At 40.2% G+C, this 19,915-nt stretch overlaps 1 protein-coding gene across 1 annotated transcript; it reads right to left on the bottom strand.

Moving 5' to 3' along the window:
- Nucleotides 1–1,439: 1,439 nt before the first annotated feature.
- Nucleotides 1,440–6,645, bottom strand: tent5aa (terminal nucleotidyltransferase 5Aa). The gene is made up of 2 exons (XM_044359886.1): nucleotides 5,425–6,645; nucleotides 1,440–4,913 (listed from the first exon to the last, which is right to left on the bottom strand). Exons 1-2 carry the CDS (start codon nucleotides 5,848–5,850, stop codon nucleotides 4,134–4,136), a joined length of 1,206 nt encoding a protein of 401 aa, XP_044215821.1. The 5' UTR covers nucleotides 5,851–6,645; the 3' UTR covers nucleotides 1,440–4,133.
- Nucleotides 6,646–19,915: the final 13,270 nt, after the last annotated feature.

The following is a 19,915-nucleotide window of genomic DNA, read 5'->3' as shown; positions in this document are numbered from 1 at the left end:
ATGGCACATAACATCTTTCCTGATTACTTTGCAGCAGTATTACACTCAGTGCTGCCCCTGATGGCTAGCTTGCAAATATGATAATGCAAAAGGTACTGTATATTCGCTACTACATAAAAGATGAGAGATGAGAAAATGTTCTCATCTGACACACTGTAACAAGATGCAAATGTATCTTTAAATGCCAGAAATGGTGAGCGCCTCACTCAAGTAGCTGTCCAATAGTGTCACATTCCTGCATCAGAGCCATGTTGAACATAAATTTTCATCGGAAGACTTTAAAGGATAGGTTCACATTTTGTCAAGTCTTACTTAAAAAAGCACTCACATGCCCATGTACATTTAAATTGTTAGTGATTGCTGCAATTGTTCCTCTTGTCTTTACTAGCTGCCAAGAGATCCATTCTCAAACAATTCCAGTTTAAGTGATGGGGGACCAAATCTGCAAAATCCAGCTGAAGCTAATTTAAAACTTCAGCAGTCCAAGTTAACCAAATCAAGTGGCTATCTCCCAAAGTTACATTCTTTTTCATGCAAAACTCCCACACTTTCAATGTCCATATGGGCGTGTTAATATTGTTTTAAGACAGACCAGAAAAACAAGAAGTTATCGGACAATAAAACATTAAATGTGCTAATAGCCTAAAAAATAGAAAGCGCACAAACTGTTTTTTGTATTCATGCCTGTATGTGCATAACTGTTCAGCCTCAACCTGTCAATCATTCCTCTCATGGCTCAGATTAATGCGCTGTAAATGCGATTAAGTGAAAGCGATCATGTCCTTATCATGGCTGCTATATATAGCAATGGGTCATACACTGAATCTCTTATTCATTCTGAGTTTTCTTCTCCATATCCCTCTGTATCTAGGACAGTTTGTCATGTGACATGTGTGACAGTCAGCTCTGTTGTGGAGAGTTTTATTTCAGTCTGACAACCATGAGACAGTTGGACTCTGGTCTCTGCGGGCCTTAGCGCTGATCGTCACTGCATTGCTGTCGGTGTATGGGTGGCTGTTAACAGAGAGAATTTGATGAGCAGGCAAAGATATTCACTCTACAAAAGCGTTAAAGTCTCTTTTTTGGGAGGATGCAAATCCCCTCACATTCAACAACAGCTCTTTCTGGCAGCAGCGGGCCAGTTCTGGACGGGTTTCTGGCTGGGCCTGTTGGGCCCGGCAGGCCATGGCAGGGATTTGCCTTTCTGAGCGGGGAACCCTTCTGAAAGCCACTGAATGGCTAACGTCAGTGAAAAGAGACACTATGACCCTCCTTTGCAAAAAGAAATCTGAAGTTAATAGACTTGATAGGCGGATCGTTTGTGGACAAATGAGTAATTTTCTCATGTTTGGCACAGTTTATGTCTGGATCTGACTACGTATTCAGTGCAATAAACTTGATTTAGATTCAGACAAATAAAAAGCATGAGGCATTAGAAATCTGGTTTTCAGATATTTTTATTGTTGAAAACATCTTTAACCTTTTGACCCATTGGACACATAACATAACATAGCAAAAAAGCTATTGAGAACATATCCTTTGAAGCCCGATCACAGATTCAAAAGCACTGCAACAACTGCAGTGTCTAATACATTTATAAAAATAACAATCATAAAAAATATACATACAAGACAAGGATCTTTTTCTTTCTTTTTCAAAGTGTGATTTGTAAAAGACTGCATGAACAGAAACATATTTGAGACAATGCATACAAGACAATGCAGGAACCCACAATCTCTAACTGATAGGCACATTCACTAATTGACAGGCAGACTGGAGTTAGCTAGCTAGTCAGCTGTTAGGACTTCACTGAGTATAAATGACAATACATTGCCTGCACAGTCCAAAGGATACTATCGACATGGACAGTCACTGAGAAGAAGAAACAACTGAGTAGAGCAGTCGTGGATTATCAGAATTATCTGAGACAGAGGACGAGAAAGAAATGCTTTTTTTTCAGCGAGAGAATTTCTCTTTTTATCGCAGTATTGAGTTGATGCTGGTCTCCTGGGCCTAACCTTGTATAAAACCGCCATTTCCTTTTCTCTATCTACCATCGGGAAAGGCTGCAATATAGTTTGCAAGGATTAAGTGAATTGGCAAAGCTGAAGCGAGTAATCATATATGTACACAGTTCTTTAAAAACGGTGTGGAACGAAGCATAAAAAACACATTAATAAGCATCAATAAAGAAACCTCTCAAATGAAACATCTTTTGCAACTTAAAGTCTCCTGAAGCTGGTGTGAATGCATGCAATTTTCTTCTGTTTTCATGCTTTTTTTTAACAACAATCAGGTGATTAAAACAAAGAGCTGATAACAGAATGTTTTGGTCTTCCTAAAAGAAAAAGAGAAGAGCTGCAGCACTGTCCATTAAGTTGTAATTTCACCTTAACAGAGACAGTTTGTACAGTAATACATGGTAGCCCTACGGAGATAAACCCCATCACCAGCTGCACCCATCTCTCCAGACCGACTCACTCTCCCTTCTGCCTTTTTAACCACTACATTTCCTTTCCTTCCCCCCCTTTTTTTTTTTTACTCTCCTCTGTCTCTTTTTCTGCTGTCTACATCAACACAGCATCTTGTCCCTACAACAAATTGCCTCATTAAACTTTAGGGCTATCAGGGGGCCATCAAAATGTTTGGCACAACATTTTCTGAACCCTGAACAGAGCGTCTGCAGACCCAACCCCAGCTAAGTTCAAGCTCTTCAGCAGCAGCTGAGGAATTCCCTGCCAGGGTGCTACAGCAAATAGTGTCTCATCATCTGAGGTGTCTCTGCAAATATCCCTCAAGGAGGAAGCATAGGAGCACACACCAGCTCTCTGTCGGACTCTCTCAGAATGCACTCTTTCCTCTCTCTGTCTCTTATCTACCTCTCGCGAACTTGTTTTTTTTTTTTTTTTTTTTTCCTCAGATGAGAAAAAGAGAAGCACCACTGTACAAAATATACAGGAAATCAAATGAAAATGCTAGTCAACCTCTCTCATCATAACTGAGCAATACCAGTATTAATTTGGGACATGCAATACAAGCATGTGTGGTTTGACAGCATCACTCGGAGCAGATGAGATCCATTCTGAGCTTCCGTGTATCCACAAGGAAACTCTCACAACAACCTGTCATGTGACTGCTACTTTACTGCAAAATCCACAGCTTCCACTTTAATTAATACGCTAACAAATGGTGCTCTTTTCATCCAAATGTACACAAACACTGACTGTGCATGATTTCACATTTACATTCACAAGCCTCTGGGGTGCTATTGTCTTGTGTGCCTGACTATTAACAGAGTGGGGCTAATTCACAAAATCATATGGCCTGCTCATTCTTTTCTCTGCCTGCTGAGAGGCAATAGGCACTTAAAAACACATGTTCACATATACAAATAGATAGAGCTTCATATTTTGTTTTTTTTTACCCCATAAAAACTGGGTTGTAACCTTAGAAACAATCAAAAATCTTTGGTCTGTAAACAACCATAATTATATCCAAATGCAAGGCGGAGATGCTGGTTTGTTATCCAAGCTAGTTTAACAGTATCTCACCTCGGTTCAGCTGACATAAAGCAGAGTCTAGGGTGCACATTTTGGGTTTTGCCCACAGTGTGTGTGTGTGTGTGTGTGTGTGTGTGTGTGTGTGTGTGTGTGTGTGTGTGTGTGGGCACCCCTGAAAGTTGTGCTGGAGTAGCTGTCAACTTCAGGGCACTGATGCAGCCGTTTGCTCTGCTGATGGAACGTGCTGGCTAATCAGTTCTTGACAGATTCAATCAGTCTCGTGCAGTTTCGGTGACAGCTCCGCCGCTTGCATTCGTCGATGTCACACATCTGCATTGAGCCATATAATTAGTCTTTTCCAAACCTGGTTGGCCTGGGCAGGATCAGGTGGGGTTGGCTTTTTAGAAATGTGAGATATTCACATTAAAATACGTACTGAAAGCCAACTGTTCGCTATTTATCATTCATACTCAACGTATGAACAAAAACACAAGCTTTGATGCAAAACATTAAAAAGAAGACTCCTTTTTCTGTCAGCTGTCAAACACTGGGCAGGTTTGAGGGGGCGACTATGCCGCTCACTCCTGTTTAAACAAATCACACTCTCTCCCTCCTCCTCTCCTCGGGGCTGACTCAGTTACAGGGCAGCCAGGTGGAGTATGCAGGCTGCTGGCAAGCAAACACCGGCTGTACCTGTGCTATGTAGTAGTTACTGAAGTTGCCGTCTGCCACATAAGGAGCAGGTTGGTAGTAACAAGTGACATTAGCCACGTTGGGGATGACGTTCTGCTCTGCAAGCACACGCACTGCCAGCATGGCTATGAGCCCTAAGGTCTGCCGCCTCTCGTGTCCCATCAGACACACCGTGCTCTCGTTGACCACCCCGTGGAGGGTCATCAGGTAATCATACTTGCGGTCCTCCAGGCCCACAAAGTGGTTTTGAAGGTAGGACTCCAGCTTGCGTTGCTGCTCACCAATGTCAGGGAAGTCAATGAAGAAGCGTGAGCACATGTAGCGCTGCAGGGACTTCATCTCAGACTCAGAGGCAGCCCGGAAACCTCTCACCAGCAAGTGACAGTACTTCAGCAGACCGCCGCCTCGGATCTCCTCTGGGTTCCGGGTGCAGATGATCTTGTGACGTAGGTGGTCCAGGGCCTCGCTGAAGTCCCCGTACACACTCTCACCCATGATGGTGGGGTGGAAGGTCTCGGCCATGGGGTTCTCTGAGCACTCGTAGAACAGCAGCAGGGAGTCCAGTTTGATCTGAAAGGAGTCCACACTGAACTCAAACTGCCGCCGAAGAGAGTCCACAAACTTCAGCTCCACATTCTTTCCCCGGTTGTTGGAGAGGGAGATGAGGCTCCAGCGGTCTGAGTCGTTACACACCTTCACCATCTTCTGCACATAGGCTTCCTGTATGTGTGTTAGTGTGTGAGGCAGAGAGAGAGACAGAAAAAGCATAAACATTTAATTAAGTAGATAATTCATTTTCAGCTGTATGCACATGCATATTTATGCCTTATTTTGCAGTTAGTTCTATTATTTCTATAGTACTACTTATATCAATTTGATCATATTAGCACATGTAAGTTATAGTCTGATGTTTCTGTTATTTTCTGTGTTATTTATATATCTGTGTTAAGTTTATATTAATGCTACTGACCCCAATTATAAAGGCCATAGAATGTACTTGGATATGAGATCTAGGTGGCTGAGGATCACTTCCAAATTGGTTTAACTCAATCCTCTTAAGCACAGAAAATCATCATTTTACTATCACTGAACTAATCTAATTGCACATTATGCTGTGCGTAATCGTCGATAAGCCGAATGGGCACAAATGCAGTTAAATCTTATCACATATCTAAAAGTAAACAGATAATGCAAAGGAAAAAAAAGTGCAAAGTTATCCGAGTGAATGTACCTTTAACGTTAACGGAGTAATTTTCTCTTTATTCACACAGTCGGGTAAAAAATCCAGGAGACAGTCCAAAACTATGTCCTTCACAGTCTGGAAATCACTTTCACCTTTCATATCTGCGCAAAATATGAGGTCTAGGTCCTTATAGCCCAGTCCGCTATCCTCGTGCAGAATGTGACTGGCTGCGGAGCCGTTTAACCGAACGTCCCGGACGTGGATCTGTTTCTCCTCCATCCGACTCCGCACCACTTTGACGATCTGCCGGGGCTGCATCTCCAGCGTGGGGAAGTTTCCTCGGCCGTGGATCGGGATGGTCTCCGTCAGTATGGCGTCCAGCCGCTGCACTTGCTCCCAGTTGAGGACGCTGACGTTGCTGCCTTCTGTGTCAGACATATAGCTGGTGGTGGAGCTACTGTCGTCCTCTGACATGGTGGTGCGAGAAACGTCCTCAACGATTTAATTAAAATTAAACTTAAATAATTTTTTTTTCAAAACAGGAACAAATCACTGGTCGCGTCTTTATGCACAAAATATATACAGTAGAGTGACTGTAACTTTATCCACATCAGGATTCTCAGTATGTGAAGTCGTCCGAACTGAATAAAACAAAAGATATTAAAAAATATATATATGCCCAAGGCAAATAGTGAGCGGCAGTGCGTTACAGTTGCGCAGTAATTCTGCGGTTGGAGATCCAGCGGACCAGTGGCGCAGCAGTCGAGCTGGTGGTTGTGTTGAGGAAGAAGTGCAGCCAGTCAGCGGAGGCGTGTAGAAAATGTGTCCTAACTTTCTCTTCTCTTTCTCTGTGCTTTTAAAACATTTGCCCCGTTGCTGCTGTCAATGCGTCCGAGCGCTGTGCATCACAGTCTTTGAAGGTTGCTGATGATCCAGGAGGGGGTTTGCTTTTCCGGCTGTGACTCCATCGACCAAAGGCACGCCTATGATTTTATGAATTTGCATGAATAAGCTGCTCCTCAAGTCGCACTTTGGCACAATCCTCCCACCGACGATCAACCCCTCAAAGGAATCTTGTGGACTTTTACGCACAGCTCCTACATATTTTTAATTTCTTCTCACGTTGCCAACAAATAATCCCGTTGATCCAGCTTGCTTTCCACAAATCTGTTTAGTTCAACACATTTTTCCCACTTGTGGAGAAGTTAACCGTTACCTGCCCACTTGACATGCCGCGTCCTTCTGCAAGAGTCGGGTCTGTAGTCTGAAGATATCAGCTGTACTTCACCCCGCCCCCCTCTGACAGTCTGCTGCTCACTGCTAACCCCGCTCAACATGTTCACACTGTAAGACTCTACTTTATAAACCAGCTCCCAGCTAATTATAAAATACTTTTCATCAGAAGACCTGGAAGCGCTCATTTATATTTAACAAGATATTACTCCATGAAATACTTTCTGCTTAAAACTCTACTTAAAGGCACCTGAATTTATTCATGAGTCACAAGATAATTACATGTATGACCATTCTCCTATAACCAAAAATAAAGTTTAAAAAAAACAGAAAAGAGAAAGACAAAATAACATTAAGTATAAAAGCATTTTCTGATCACAGTGAGATTCAACTGGTGCTGATCTGCACATTCAGTTAACTTAACGTTGTCATGTCGCCCTCTGTGGGCTGATTTAGGTCTCGAAATAAAATGATGCAGTGACTATTTCCTCTAAAGTGTCACATTAAAGAATTATGATATACTTTGAAGTCATACCACGTGATTCTGCCATTCAGGAAACGGGACCTTTGCAGTTTAAAACTGACAGAAAATATTTTCTCCATAATCTCATAAGCTTGTTACCCTCCCCAGACCCCTCAGCTCAGGGTCTGCAGCCTCTCACTGATACGTCACCCTCAGCCTCTGATCAAGTGATTGGACAACTACTTTGCCCTGTGAGCTTTAAAAAGACACTGCTTAAAATACACTACAGAATCACTTGATTGGTTGTAAGGGTCTCATTAAGGGTTTGTGATAGGCTACTGCAAGTAGCACTTAAGGTATTTTCACCTATGATGTTGTTTTAAAAGCTTATACTGTATAATTCTGATTCTTTTCTGATGAAAGTTCAGTTTTTATTGAAGGTTTCAATGGGAAACCTATTTAGACAGTCTTTGTCATTTCCAAGCCCCAGACGGTCCCTGGTTCAGGCAGCATGTGAGGGGGTCAGGGTCAGAAGAGAGCGGGGGTGGGACCCAGCCGGGCCGAGAGGTAAAGCAGCAGCCATGTCGGGGTGGGGCAGCTGTCACGGACGCTCCATTAGGCAGCGTAAAGCCCTGCGTCACTACAGCCACCCAGATCTGTAAACCCCGATTATCCCATTTACTCTATTGCACTGTCTTAACTCCGTGGCCCACACAGGAGCTCTGCCTCTGCACAGTGTCACTCCCTCTGCAGGACGGCACACACAGTCAATTATATTCAAGTGTTCATTTACATGGTGCAGCTTTTATGGTGAATACAGCTGCAAAATGAGCTAAATCACCCAAAATTACATACAATTAAAGTGAATAGCGAAGAAAGGGAAGAGGAGGCTTTTATTGTTCTGTGCCATCATTTTAAAGATTGGAACTTCAGTTCATTTTTTAAAATATGAATGTAGTTTTGTTTTCATACTTTGCTTTGGCATGTGTCAGACAGGTTGATCACAGGTCTCTGAAATTGAATCCCACATCTGGAAACGTACATGGAACTATTAGTCAGTTACAATGGACCGGGAGCTGCCTCGTCAATGTGTTTTCCAGGTGTGGAGAAAAGGTTGCTATGGATTGGACCGAGTTCCTCAGCGATGCACGATGCAGCCGCCCTCTGCAAAGCTAAATCAAAGCAGTTGTCAAAGACGAACAGCAGGTATACACATATAGTACGTCCAAAAGAGTGCCCTGCTGATGAGCTGTTTTGTGTAAATACTTGGCACCTCATTACTCACCGTGGGATGGATTATTCATTGGTTGGACCTTATTGAAAGACATGGATGAGATTATCTTGTCAAGAAAATAAAATTGAAGCAAGAATTAAAAGAAAACAATACACAGCTTTCTCCTCTGGTAATGTTGATGCCTTTCCCTTTCGTCAGATGGGTTTGTATTCATTTAGTCAAAACCCCGCAGCAGCTTAAAATATGGAAAAAATCTTTCCAAAATAGAAAACAGATTCCTCTCTCTGAGGAGATTTCTTCTTCTTTTTCTATACCTCATAAAGCTATCTTTTACAATCACACTGAACTTGCCTCTAGGGTCCATGAAACACTTTCTGGAAAAAGAAAAAGAGAGACCTGTTTTGTATTTCTGTGCCATTTATCTGACTGCATGAATTGGATTTATCTACCATGAAGTGTAACATCCCCACTGCCTTTGAGCTTTTCTTCAGGTCAGGACTGCAACGGACCATCAAACCTTCTCTTGTAGCTTTGATGACACAACAGTATCTATTAACAACAGCACTGATGTTTGACTTTTATTCCTGCTCAACATATAGACTGTACAGCACTGTACCCACATTAACGATGATTTACAGTTCAATATTGTTTTATTAAATGTTAAACTGTCATTTACGACTATCATAAAACCTGCAGTGAAGATTAGTTTTATTTACATGTCTTGTGTAGTTGTACAACTATTTTTCAAAGGCCTTGTGTCAGCAGTAAATACTTTTTTTATGATTTCAAAATGCCCTTTTTCAAAACTCTGTCTCAACTGTTTGTATTTCATAATGAAACATTTGACAGTTGAAGTGTCCCCACTCCTTGCCTCCTAACTTTCTAGCTAATCACATGCGCCCTCAGCCTCTCTCAGTCAGCAGGCTCACCAACTTTTACCAGAATGTAACCAGTTACGTTAACTCTTGTCAGCTAGAGCAACAACAGCTATACCGAAGTACCAAAGCAGTAAGTTTAGCTTAACAAGGCTACACAAACAATAACAATGATGAAATTCACAATTATTTAGTTTACTGATTATTGAATTATTTCATAAGTTGTTTGTTCTTTTATATAGTTTACTCCATTTATTCATATTATTATTTAATTTCATACAGTTTCATTTATTCATTTGATATTGAAGACTTTGGGTCTCCATACTGATGCTATCATCCCTACCAAAAATAACTACTGCTAGTTTGCTTACAGCGACTTATGTTTGCTCTTTATAGTCCATGTAAAGAAATAATAAATACATGTGCTGAGTTTGTCACACCACAGGAAAATGTGTAATTAACCACCCAGCCAAATTTGAATGATTAAAAAAGTCGCCAAGTATATAAAATTAGGTTTCAAAATCATGGAAAAATAATCAGTATTCTCTGCTTTGAAATGCTGGGGTCATGTCCGCTGGTGCTAAAAGCACGGCCCAACTACAGTTAACTACACTCGCACCAAACTCCTTCATAGAAATACATAATTTAAAATAGGCCTTGTTTGTAGGTGTAAGGCAAGCAGTATGGATGATATTTTAAAAATAAAGTAATGTTAGGCGCTACTGTTTAATGCGGCACATATTTTGTAGGTAAATGTGGACTTATTTCAGTAAAAACTCAAGTTAAGCGACTAGTTAACAGTCACCAACAATCGTCATGTTAAATTGTAATTTTTTCCAATGGAGTTCGGTGCACTTAACATTAGCCACTTGTCTGCTGAAAAGTGGCTTCATTGTGGCCGTCACTCTTGGAGCAGTTGCCTCTCACACTGTGTTTTTTGGTGAAGTGCTGCCTGCTATATGCTCCCTCTAGCTGGGGAACTCCCAGCCGCACAGCCGGTACTGAAGCCGAAGCTGCGGGTGGTGGCTGGCGGCGGCTGGTGTCAGCTGGTGTCAGCCGGTGTCAGCGTGGCGTCCATGACTCAACCTGTCCTCAAAAACCAAATAGCCAGTGCTGGAGCTGAAGCTGCTGGTGGCTCTACCAACAACAGACACTTCAGCTGTGTTTAAAATAACTCCTTGAGCGTTAACGTTGACTGAAAATGGCCTCATTCACTAGTAACAGCAGATTATCCAAAGTGAATCCCAGTGGTCTCCGATGAAAGTTTGTGAAACTACCCGATGTTAAAGTAGTAACTATAAGTATGTGCAGCTCTAGTGTTTGTATAGTGCTAGTAACCCCTCTACATCATCGAGCCACTATTTCAGGCTCGCCCAAAAAATCCTGAACACAGAAATGGTGAATAACGTTTTAACACTCAAACTCCACAATTCAGTTCTATATAGTTCGCAGTCTTTTCTAGTCTTTCTAACATCTATAATGTGTTTAAAAAGAAATCTCTGATTTTCCTTTACACAGACTTTAAAATGTTCTGTGGAGAGTTTTAGTCCATGTGTTGTTATCTCCTTTACAAGAGTAATATTTTGGAGAAAACACTGAATTCTTGCACACTTTGTCAAACTTAATATGGCTGAAACATGTAAGCAATTATTGTCTTCAGACTTTTAAAGACTTCAGCCTGATTTAAGCTATCAAAAGCCACCCATGAGCCTTTGGTAGGTCATATGGTTTGCCTTCATGAATCATCTTGCAACAAGAAAACCGTATTAAAAACATATTCTTGTGGCATTTTTTAAGGAACGAATTTTGTCTATTTCACAGTATAAGGCAAGACAGACATGAGGTTTAGGTTCCTCATAATTATTAGAATTTCTGTTTCCTTAGGAGCAACCCAGCAAACCTAACCTTTTTCTCTAGTTTCACATTCAGCAGAGGCAGACAGTGGAGCTTCTTGTTATCTTGTGCCAAAATGGGAGAAAGAGCCAATGAGCTGCAATAAGTTATAAAACAATGCTTTCAAGGAACAAAAGAAAAAGCTCTGTTGGCATGTCCAGAGTCTATTGGGATGATTTAAATGTAGAGTCAGATGACAGACATTTACTTTTTACTCTGTCAATAGAAATCTAAATCCTTTTTGCTGCTGGTAGCGTGACCTAGAGAAGTAAAGAAACTGGAATAAGTGGCTGTCAAATTTGATCAAAAACAACCTCAGAAACGTTGCATCTAACGATGATGGCCTCACTCATGATTGAGCAGTCTGAGGTGTCACTGAAGGCGATGTTGCTTGAGAAAATATTAGCAATTACATAACTATAAAACAAAGATTCACTCGTTGTGATCCCCTCTCTGTCTCTTCACTCCTCCAACCTCTTCTCCTCCTGCTCTCTTCCCTTAAAGATAACTGAATTTCCAGGAGGGTCACTTTGTCCCGGTTGTCAGAGAGATATTCCCACTGCTGACAGCCGAGTTAGTTTTGGTTGTGGATCAGAGGCACAAGGATAGAAATGGGATTTCCATTCCTTTTCAGTCAAACTGCTTCTGACCCCCAGTAACAAAAAGCTGGAGAATCACTCCGCTGTCAAAGAAACTGTAGTGTGGGGTTATGTAGGGTCTGTGGAGACAAGAAGCAGTAGCAATCACTTCAGTGCAGAGGATCCCTTTATTTCAGTTCTGTTTGATCCCAAAGTGATAGTGTGTAGTGTATTTGGTTTCGAATTGTTCTGGTAGACTAATGCTGGAGGTTACAGAGGGGGTCCTGTTTCACAGAGAGATAGAGAGGCCCATCTCACCTAATCTGCCTTATTATAAGGTCTTTGTAAACCCACAGCTTGCAGGTCCAGGGACAGTAAAGGAGCTGAATGCTGCTAAAGCACTTGAGAGACTAATAGATGCTACAGACATGCTGTGATCTTGGTACTGTATGTGCTGTCTCTGGCTAACTCGCATTCATTGGATCTAGCTTTATGGTATGACAGCCTCTCCCCCCACGTGGACTTCAAATATGCTGAAGGCGTGCTGGAAAATATCCACATAAAACAGCCACACCTTTAACTCAACAGCTTTCAAGCATGGTTTTCTAATCTTTGTCATTGTAACTGCACACCTAATTGCACCCTTCATCTTTTATGGGTGTGCCTTTTCACAATAGCAGCATGTCTTAGCAGTGTAGCCATTGAACAAACATCTATTGTTTAACAAAATAGTTAGACAATAGGCTTATTTGCTTTCTTGCAAATAAGTGTTTGAGGAGATTGATAACGCTCTCACATCTGTGTCTTAAATATGAAGCTACAACTAGCAGCCAGTTAGCATAGCTTAGCATAAAGACTGGTAGCAGCAGCTAACCTGGCTCTGTGCAAAAGTAACTAAATCTGCCCAGCAACACCACTAAGCTCACAAATAACATGTCGTATCTTGTTTGTTTAATTCATTAAAAGAAACAAAGTGTAAAAATGACAATCTGTGGCTTTACAAGGGGTTATATGCAGAACTTTGAATCTGCAAATGGTGCAATGAATTTCTGAATTCTTGTCCACTGTTTATGCTAAGCTAAATGCAAAGCCTTTGAACAGGAAAGAACTGAGAGTGATATTGATCTTCCCTTTTATCTCCTGCCAAGAGGGCGTAAAAGCATAAGATGTATGTTAAGTACTCTACTTTGAATAATAATTTGTGTCTGACATGGTTTTTCAAAGTTATATAATCTTGTTAAAATCCTTAAAATTACATCTCCTTCTCCTCCCTTAATAAAAATTCCAATATCCAGGAATATGCAAATATTGTTCATTTCAAAATTTTTTTAAAAGGTTATTTTCATCAAGTCAGACCAGGGATGTTGCAGTTATGTTGCATGCATTGTAACTATTCAGCTCTCAGGGCGTTCTGTCTCAAAGGTTTAAGTGTTGGACACAAGATGTTTCTTAATTCACTGTAAAGTCCATTCTCAGCGTATGTGCACTGGAGGCTTCAAGTTTCCACATCACACTTGTATAAGTTTTATATTGGACCATGACTTGCTCCAAACTAGTTGTCATGTCACAAATCATGATCGTAAATATATGCTTTAAACTCAGATTTAAGGTGAGCACAGAGAAACTTTCCACTTTCTGCAGATGTGAAAACAGCCTTCTAGTGTGGGAAGGTGAAGAAGATAAGAAAGAAAAAGAGGAACTCAAGTTAGAGTGGGACCATGCTGGTTTGGCAATAACTAAACTCACAGTCCTGACAGAAATAAATGTTCCATAAACCCCAAACAGCCATGTGTGCAAAGACATTTTTCATGATATATCAGTTAAAATCGGGAGGGGTGTGTGTGCATAAGTCCAAAATTCTTGTCTTACAGAAAAAAGAATAGTGCGTACATAAGGAAGAAAACTTTGCAAAAAAGAACACATTCATATAATTTGTCATCATACCCATAGGTTTGGCACATACTTTGTGACAAAGCTTTGGAGACGTCACAAGACCAGCAGGTCTTTGCCAAGAGACACATGGCTCTTAGGTTGTCAAAATGACAGCAGGAGGAAGCCAAGAGCACATCAACTAATGACAGCCAAGACAGCAGGAAGGCAGGCACGTTCTGGCCACACTCTTGGAATGAAACACCTCCTGAGGCCCTAATGATCTTTGTAAAGCAGCCGGCTGAGTGACGGCTATGGAGAGGTCAAGTAATCCAGGGCTAACCAGCTCCATGTCCACTAAATAGGATTGAAAGGGCTAGTTGAAACTTAACCCCTCTCCAACTGAGGCTATGAAGAGAAACAGCCGGAAGACTCTTTGAGCCTCAGGTCAGCATTCATGCCAAAGAAGAGTATGAATAACTCTTAAGTAACTCTTAAGGTATTACAGGTGAGCGGCCATGCATTTTCCGTCATTGCTGCTAAATGACCTACTGCTCAAACTCTGCACTCCGAAGAGTTATTCATGCTGCCATTCATAGTTTTTCTTTAGAGCCTCAGCCTGGAGTACACTGTAGCAAGGCGAGAAGTAAAAATATTCTAAAAGAAAAGATTTTGGTCTTCAAAGGGGAACTCCACCGATTTTACTTGTCAAAGTCTGTTTACAGGTCTTATGGAGTACTACTGCAAATTGTGAAAAAAAAATGTTTAAAGCATTTGAGGTAAGCTGATAAATAGCCTCAAATGACATCATTTCAGTCAGCAAGAAGGCTGCAAGTTTGAAAATGAAAAAAATCTGGCGTTGTGGAGTTAGAAAGAAGTGAGGTTACCAGACCTTGAGGCTACACCTGAATCTCTACAGTCCAGTGAATGGACTCAAGTTGCATTGTGGGTAATCTAGGTGGCAGGTTTTGTCAAGGAAGAGGAATGTGTGGACTAAACAAAACAATATCTCTGGTTCTTCTGCATCAATTTTGATCCTTTTTTATGTTAAAGGAATAGAATGCTGAATTGGTGGAGTACTCTTTTAAACCTAATAAGAATGCATTCAACATACCTTTAACACCAGCAGAAGGCAAAAGATTAGCTTTTCAAACTGTATAATAATAATGATAATAATAATTTTATTAATATAGCACTTTTCAAGGACCAGGACAAATAAAAGAAAGCAGGAAAACAATCAAATACAAAATCACAGTCTACAAATAACACATGAAACAGTTAAAAGTAACAATAAAATAATGGATAAAAGTAACGTATAAAAGTATCATATAAAATAATTAAACAAAAGCAGTTAATTTTCTGGTCTAAGTTCCTCAGGTAAGCTATTCCAAAGGGTTGGAGCCCTAACAGCAAAAGCCCTATCACCTTCGGTCTTCAGCCTTGACCGGGTAATAGCTCACAGGTCCTGATCAGGGGATCTTAACCTACAGGCTGGTGACTAATGATTTAGAAGCCCAGCCAGGTAGCTTGGTGCCATACCGTGCAGGGCCTTAAGTCAAGAGTAAAATTTTAAAATCAATTCTAAAATGGATAGGCAGCCAGTGAAGGGAGGCCAAAATAGGGGAGATATGGTCATGCTTTTGTGATTTGGTTAAAGTCTGGTGGCTGTGTTTTGGACATCCTGAGGCTGTGCAATCATGTTTTGGCCAAGACGTTTAAACATGGCATCCTGACAAGAAGTGATAAAAGCATGAATCACTCTTCGAGGATCATTAAAAGAAATAAAAGATCTAATTCTAGAGATATTTCTCAAGTGTAAAAAACACGACAGAGCTAGCCTTCAGGGACCCTGGAAGTTGGGGAACTGAGGGAGCTGCAGCACCCCCTACTGATGGGGGGCTGTAACTGCAAGGCAAAAAAGTTGACTAAACAATTCAATAAAAAACTTATTTTTTGAGATTAGCATTTTAGTGTACGCAGTCTATAAAACATGATTGTTTGTTAAATGGTTGAAATCCACCCTTGTTATTTTTTTTTATATTTGATTTTAGAACATTCAGTGTATTTTCTGTGTACCTAATGCACAAATGCAGAAGATGTGACTAGGCACAATGGATGTGTTTATTATTATGTTTCCTGCATAATAATGCATGTTTACAGGCTCACTTTGGTCTTGGTTACAATATTTATATTATGTACAGTTCGCAGTAAATTTCAGATGCCTTGTCGTTTCATTGTTTTAAAGGTTCTATTTGTAGGAATCGGAAATTCCTGCTCATTAGTGACACCGGAGGCCAGTAAGTGAGCTGCAGTCAACATCCTGTTGCAGCATGAGACTATTTCAGGTGATATCTTTTTCGCTTACACTACTTATAATAACATAAAAGATCTCAAACATCTCTAGCATCTCTAAGGGTAGTTTTGTTGTGAAATGTGTAGCGGTTGGTGGAGGCATCTAGCCGTCTCTTTAGCTGGAGAGCTAATATCTCTATATATTTGTTGACATTAGTGGGAGAGAGGTAATTCACTCAAGAGCGTGCAAAAACGTCACATCCTTTGGATTTTCATGGAAAATCCGGCCTGGGTCCTTCACATAGAAATCTGTCCACAGGCTGTTACAGACGACCGAGTTATGTTACAACCTGTTCACTCATTGGCAATAAAAAAAACAATTAATACATGTAAATTGCTTCACAGTTCTTACATACAGAACCTTTAAACTTCGTGTAGTGGTGCTGCTGGACGATTAGGTAAGTAACTTGCTGCCTGTCTCTCAACTTCCTGTCTCACCGGTTGCAGGGCATATGAATTATATCATTTAGTAAGTTTCGTTATTTCTTGTTTCTGTCACAGATGTGGTAATATGACATGACTTGAATGAGAGCTAGAGGATGTCTCTGTAGTTGCATTTTATTCTTCAATGAAAGCCTGTTCAGAGTTACTCATTTATGTTTTCAGTTGCTGACAAAAGTTGTGTCCCCAGTTGGGAAAAAGCTGATTTTTGGGCCAGTGGTTAAGGTTAGGGTAGGAGTTAGGCAATTAGTAGTTATGGTTACGGTTAGGGTAAGTGTCCAGTAAATTAATGTAACTCTATGTAATGTCCCCAAAAGTGACTGTGATCTGATATTTGTAAGTGTGTGTGTGTTACAAAGTTCAAAGTATAGTGTGGCTGTGGCTCAGTCAACAATAAATTGTCTTCTGATCGGAAATAAACCTGCATTCTGTGTGTCCATAGGTGAATATGGTACTATATTGCTTTGACATAGAGCATGTTGGCGTTCAAGTTTGCTGTCTGTTGTAGTGTAAAATGTTCTAAAGCTAGTGTAAAATGTGTTGGCCATTCAAATTAATACAAAAATGCGCAGCATGTTGTGCAGCATTTAATATGATGTTATTATATAGACTTTCTCTCTGCACCCCTAACGCTGACTGACTTCCAGCATCCCTGCTAGTCTTTTAACGTGGGACTCAAGAGTGAGATTCTGATCTAAAATAACTTCAAGGTTATTAACAGTGGGTACAACATGCTGAGCTAGAGAGCCAAGAGCAGGCACAGCATAAGCACAGTTGAGAACAACTTTAGTATTTTGTAAGAGTAAGTGAAGAGTAGTTGCAGTTTATTTATGTCTAAATTTAGTTTTTACTGTAAACTGAATTTAACAGATCAAATACAAAATTAATAATTTTATTGTAAACATGTAGTGTATCTATATAGGAGTACTTAAAAGTAAACTGAATACATTCTCTGAACTTTATAAACATATTATTTACCTTTTGTACACTTTGATATTGACTATAATATTGAGTTTTAGCATTAAATTTAGCTTTACACACTGATGTTAAGTACTGCATTCACTGACCTGACACTATGTGGGCTATTGCAAGAGCAGTAGCACACACATTCATATTGCTGCCATGGTGAGTGTTATCATTTTCATCAACTTCCTCCCATTTGTAACTTCACCACGACTTCAGTTTAATTTTGCTTCCTATATAGCAAAATATGACACTGCAGTTTTGCAAGAGTGAATTAAAAACTTGATGATTATGGTGCTAAAACATCAAAAACAAACAAAAACAGCAGTTATCAACATAATATAATCACACAAACCCACTCAACAGACAAAACACCCAGAAACTCAATACAAGGTCAGTATAGACAGCTTTTCAAAAAATATAACCTTGATAATCAGTTCAATATTTCAGCTGAACTAAAAAAAGCCCAATATTTCCATATTCAGTTGTTTCCATGACTATTGGACTGGAATACTTAGCATAAAAAAAGTTGGAGAACTACTTTACGGACATTTACAGTCATTAGACTGACAAATGACGTTGACAAGCAGTCTGATGAGTGATGAAATCAGGCCAGATAAATGGGGGTTTGACCTTGTTCCTCTTACTTTAACCCAGCACTATCCGGTCCGAGCAGGTTGGAAATGTAGGAGGTATTCCGTGGAGTGTCTAGTACGTCCCTTTTTCTCCATAAACAAATTACTCCTGAAGTTATCCTTGCCGTCTGGAGGACAGCCCTATGACTTTCCCATCTGCCTGGCAAGAGGACTAGATGGACAGGGCCTATCCTCCACCATCTCTCCACAGGAAGAGTGCACCTTCCTCAAATATGCTCCACTGCTCCATCACACCCTTCATAGCAAAATCTACCAGGGCAGAGGACAGTGAAGTCGTGTCCTCAGTATTTCTGGGTAGGGGGGAGCCTGGGTTACATTCTACTTTAATGGATATTTTGTCGGCTGTTTTTTTTAAACTCATATTCAACATTGACCACTTTTAGGCTAATAAATAAATACAGGATTCATTATATACCCACCAGAATTGTATTCTGCATAATCTACATCCAGAAAACCATTTGTCTCCAAATTTGGTGTTTTACATTTTCTCTAGTAATCTTTTCTCATGAAATAGATTAAGTATTCCGTTATTATTAATTATCCCACTCCTTAGTCTAAATATTCCATAACCCCCTGCCCCCTCCCCAACTGCATTGTCACAAAGATGAAAACAGGGCTGTTTATCCCAGCTCATGACAAGTTGACACTGGAGATTCATTATTTTCATAGAGCATAGCCCTCCCTCATGTAGGGAAATAATAAACTGAATAAATGTTTCAATGATTCAAATTCAAGACTTTATGAAATTTTTCTGGGACAGAAGGGAGTCACAACCTTGTTAGTTCTAATTGTACCAACAGGCCACCTGTGCTCTACAGCAGTGATTCCCAACCTGGGGTATTTGTACCCCAGGAGCTACCTTTCAACCTTTAAATGGTTGAAAAAGCTGGCTAAAAGAACTGGTTACAGGTTAAAGTTATGGATAAATAGTTAAAATAGCTAACATAAGACAGGTAAAAGTAATGCAAAAATGGTACAGATAGCTAAATGTAATGGTTGAAATAGCTGAATTAATGGATATTATTAAATAGTTCAAACATCCAGCTATTCAAAGTGGTAGTTATATACCAAAAATGTAACCAAACTGACCTAAACATTGACAGTTCACTTCTATGAAAAAGTACCTTAAGAATATCCCCTTTAATATCATTAATATATACCTTCCATTATGTATTAATACATATAAAATAATGTGTGTCTGATATGTTTTTTTCTACAAAAAATGTATAATTACCTTATTTAAATCCTTAAAATGGCATCTAGCCTACTCCTTCTCTCTCATTAAAAATCCCAATAAGTTGCATATTGGACCAAGACTGACTTCCAAACTAGTTGTGATGTCACAAATCTTGCTCATGGGCCCGCCACTTAAACTCCGATTTTCATTGAGCACGGTGAAACTTTCCACTTTCAGCAGATGAATGTAAAAACAGCCTTCTAGTGTCAAACTGCACATACATCATCCTGCACAGTGAAGCTCAATAATCCAGCTGACGGAACAAGAAGAAAAACACATTTTTGAGTGGAGGGGGGAATTTAAATAACATCCAGTTTAAAATCAATTCAAAAGAACTTATTTGGAAAATGTGGATTTGAGTTCATCTGACTAAACAAAAAAAAAGTTGGGAACCACGGCTCTGCAGCTACCACACAGATAAAAATCAATGTGGAAAGAGTATATTATGCTCAACTACATTATGTCGGCTGCTTTTTCACACTTGAAAGTGTAATTTTAAAAGATGTCAGGTGGCACCGACAGTACCTGCAAACACACTATATTTATATTCAGAGCACAGACACTCAAGGAAGATCAATCCTTTTATAAAATTCCACATTGGTTTCCAGACCTGTGGTATCAATCTGGCCCATTGTGGTGTGACGCAAAGAGGCAGACTTTCTCTCCAAGGCTTTAATTCATGTGTTATCTCTGCACCGGCTAACAGATCCTAATCTGTAATTAATATTTCCCTCACGAGCCATCT

The sequence above is a fragment of the Thunnus albacares genome, chromosome 8 (assembly GCF_914725855.1).
Source record: "Thunnus albacares chromosome 8, fThuAlb1.1, whole genome shotgun sequence".
NCBI classification, from domain to species: Eukaryota; Metazoa; Chordata; class Actinopteri; order Scombriformes; family Scombridae; genus Thunnus; species Thunnus albacares.
Note: the sequence above shows the minus strand (reverse complement) of the source record. Positions and strands in the feature narration are given on the sequence as shown.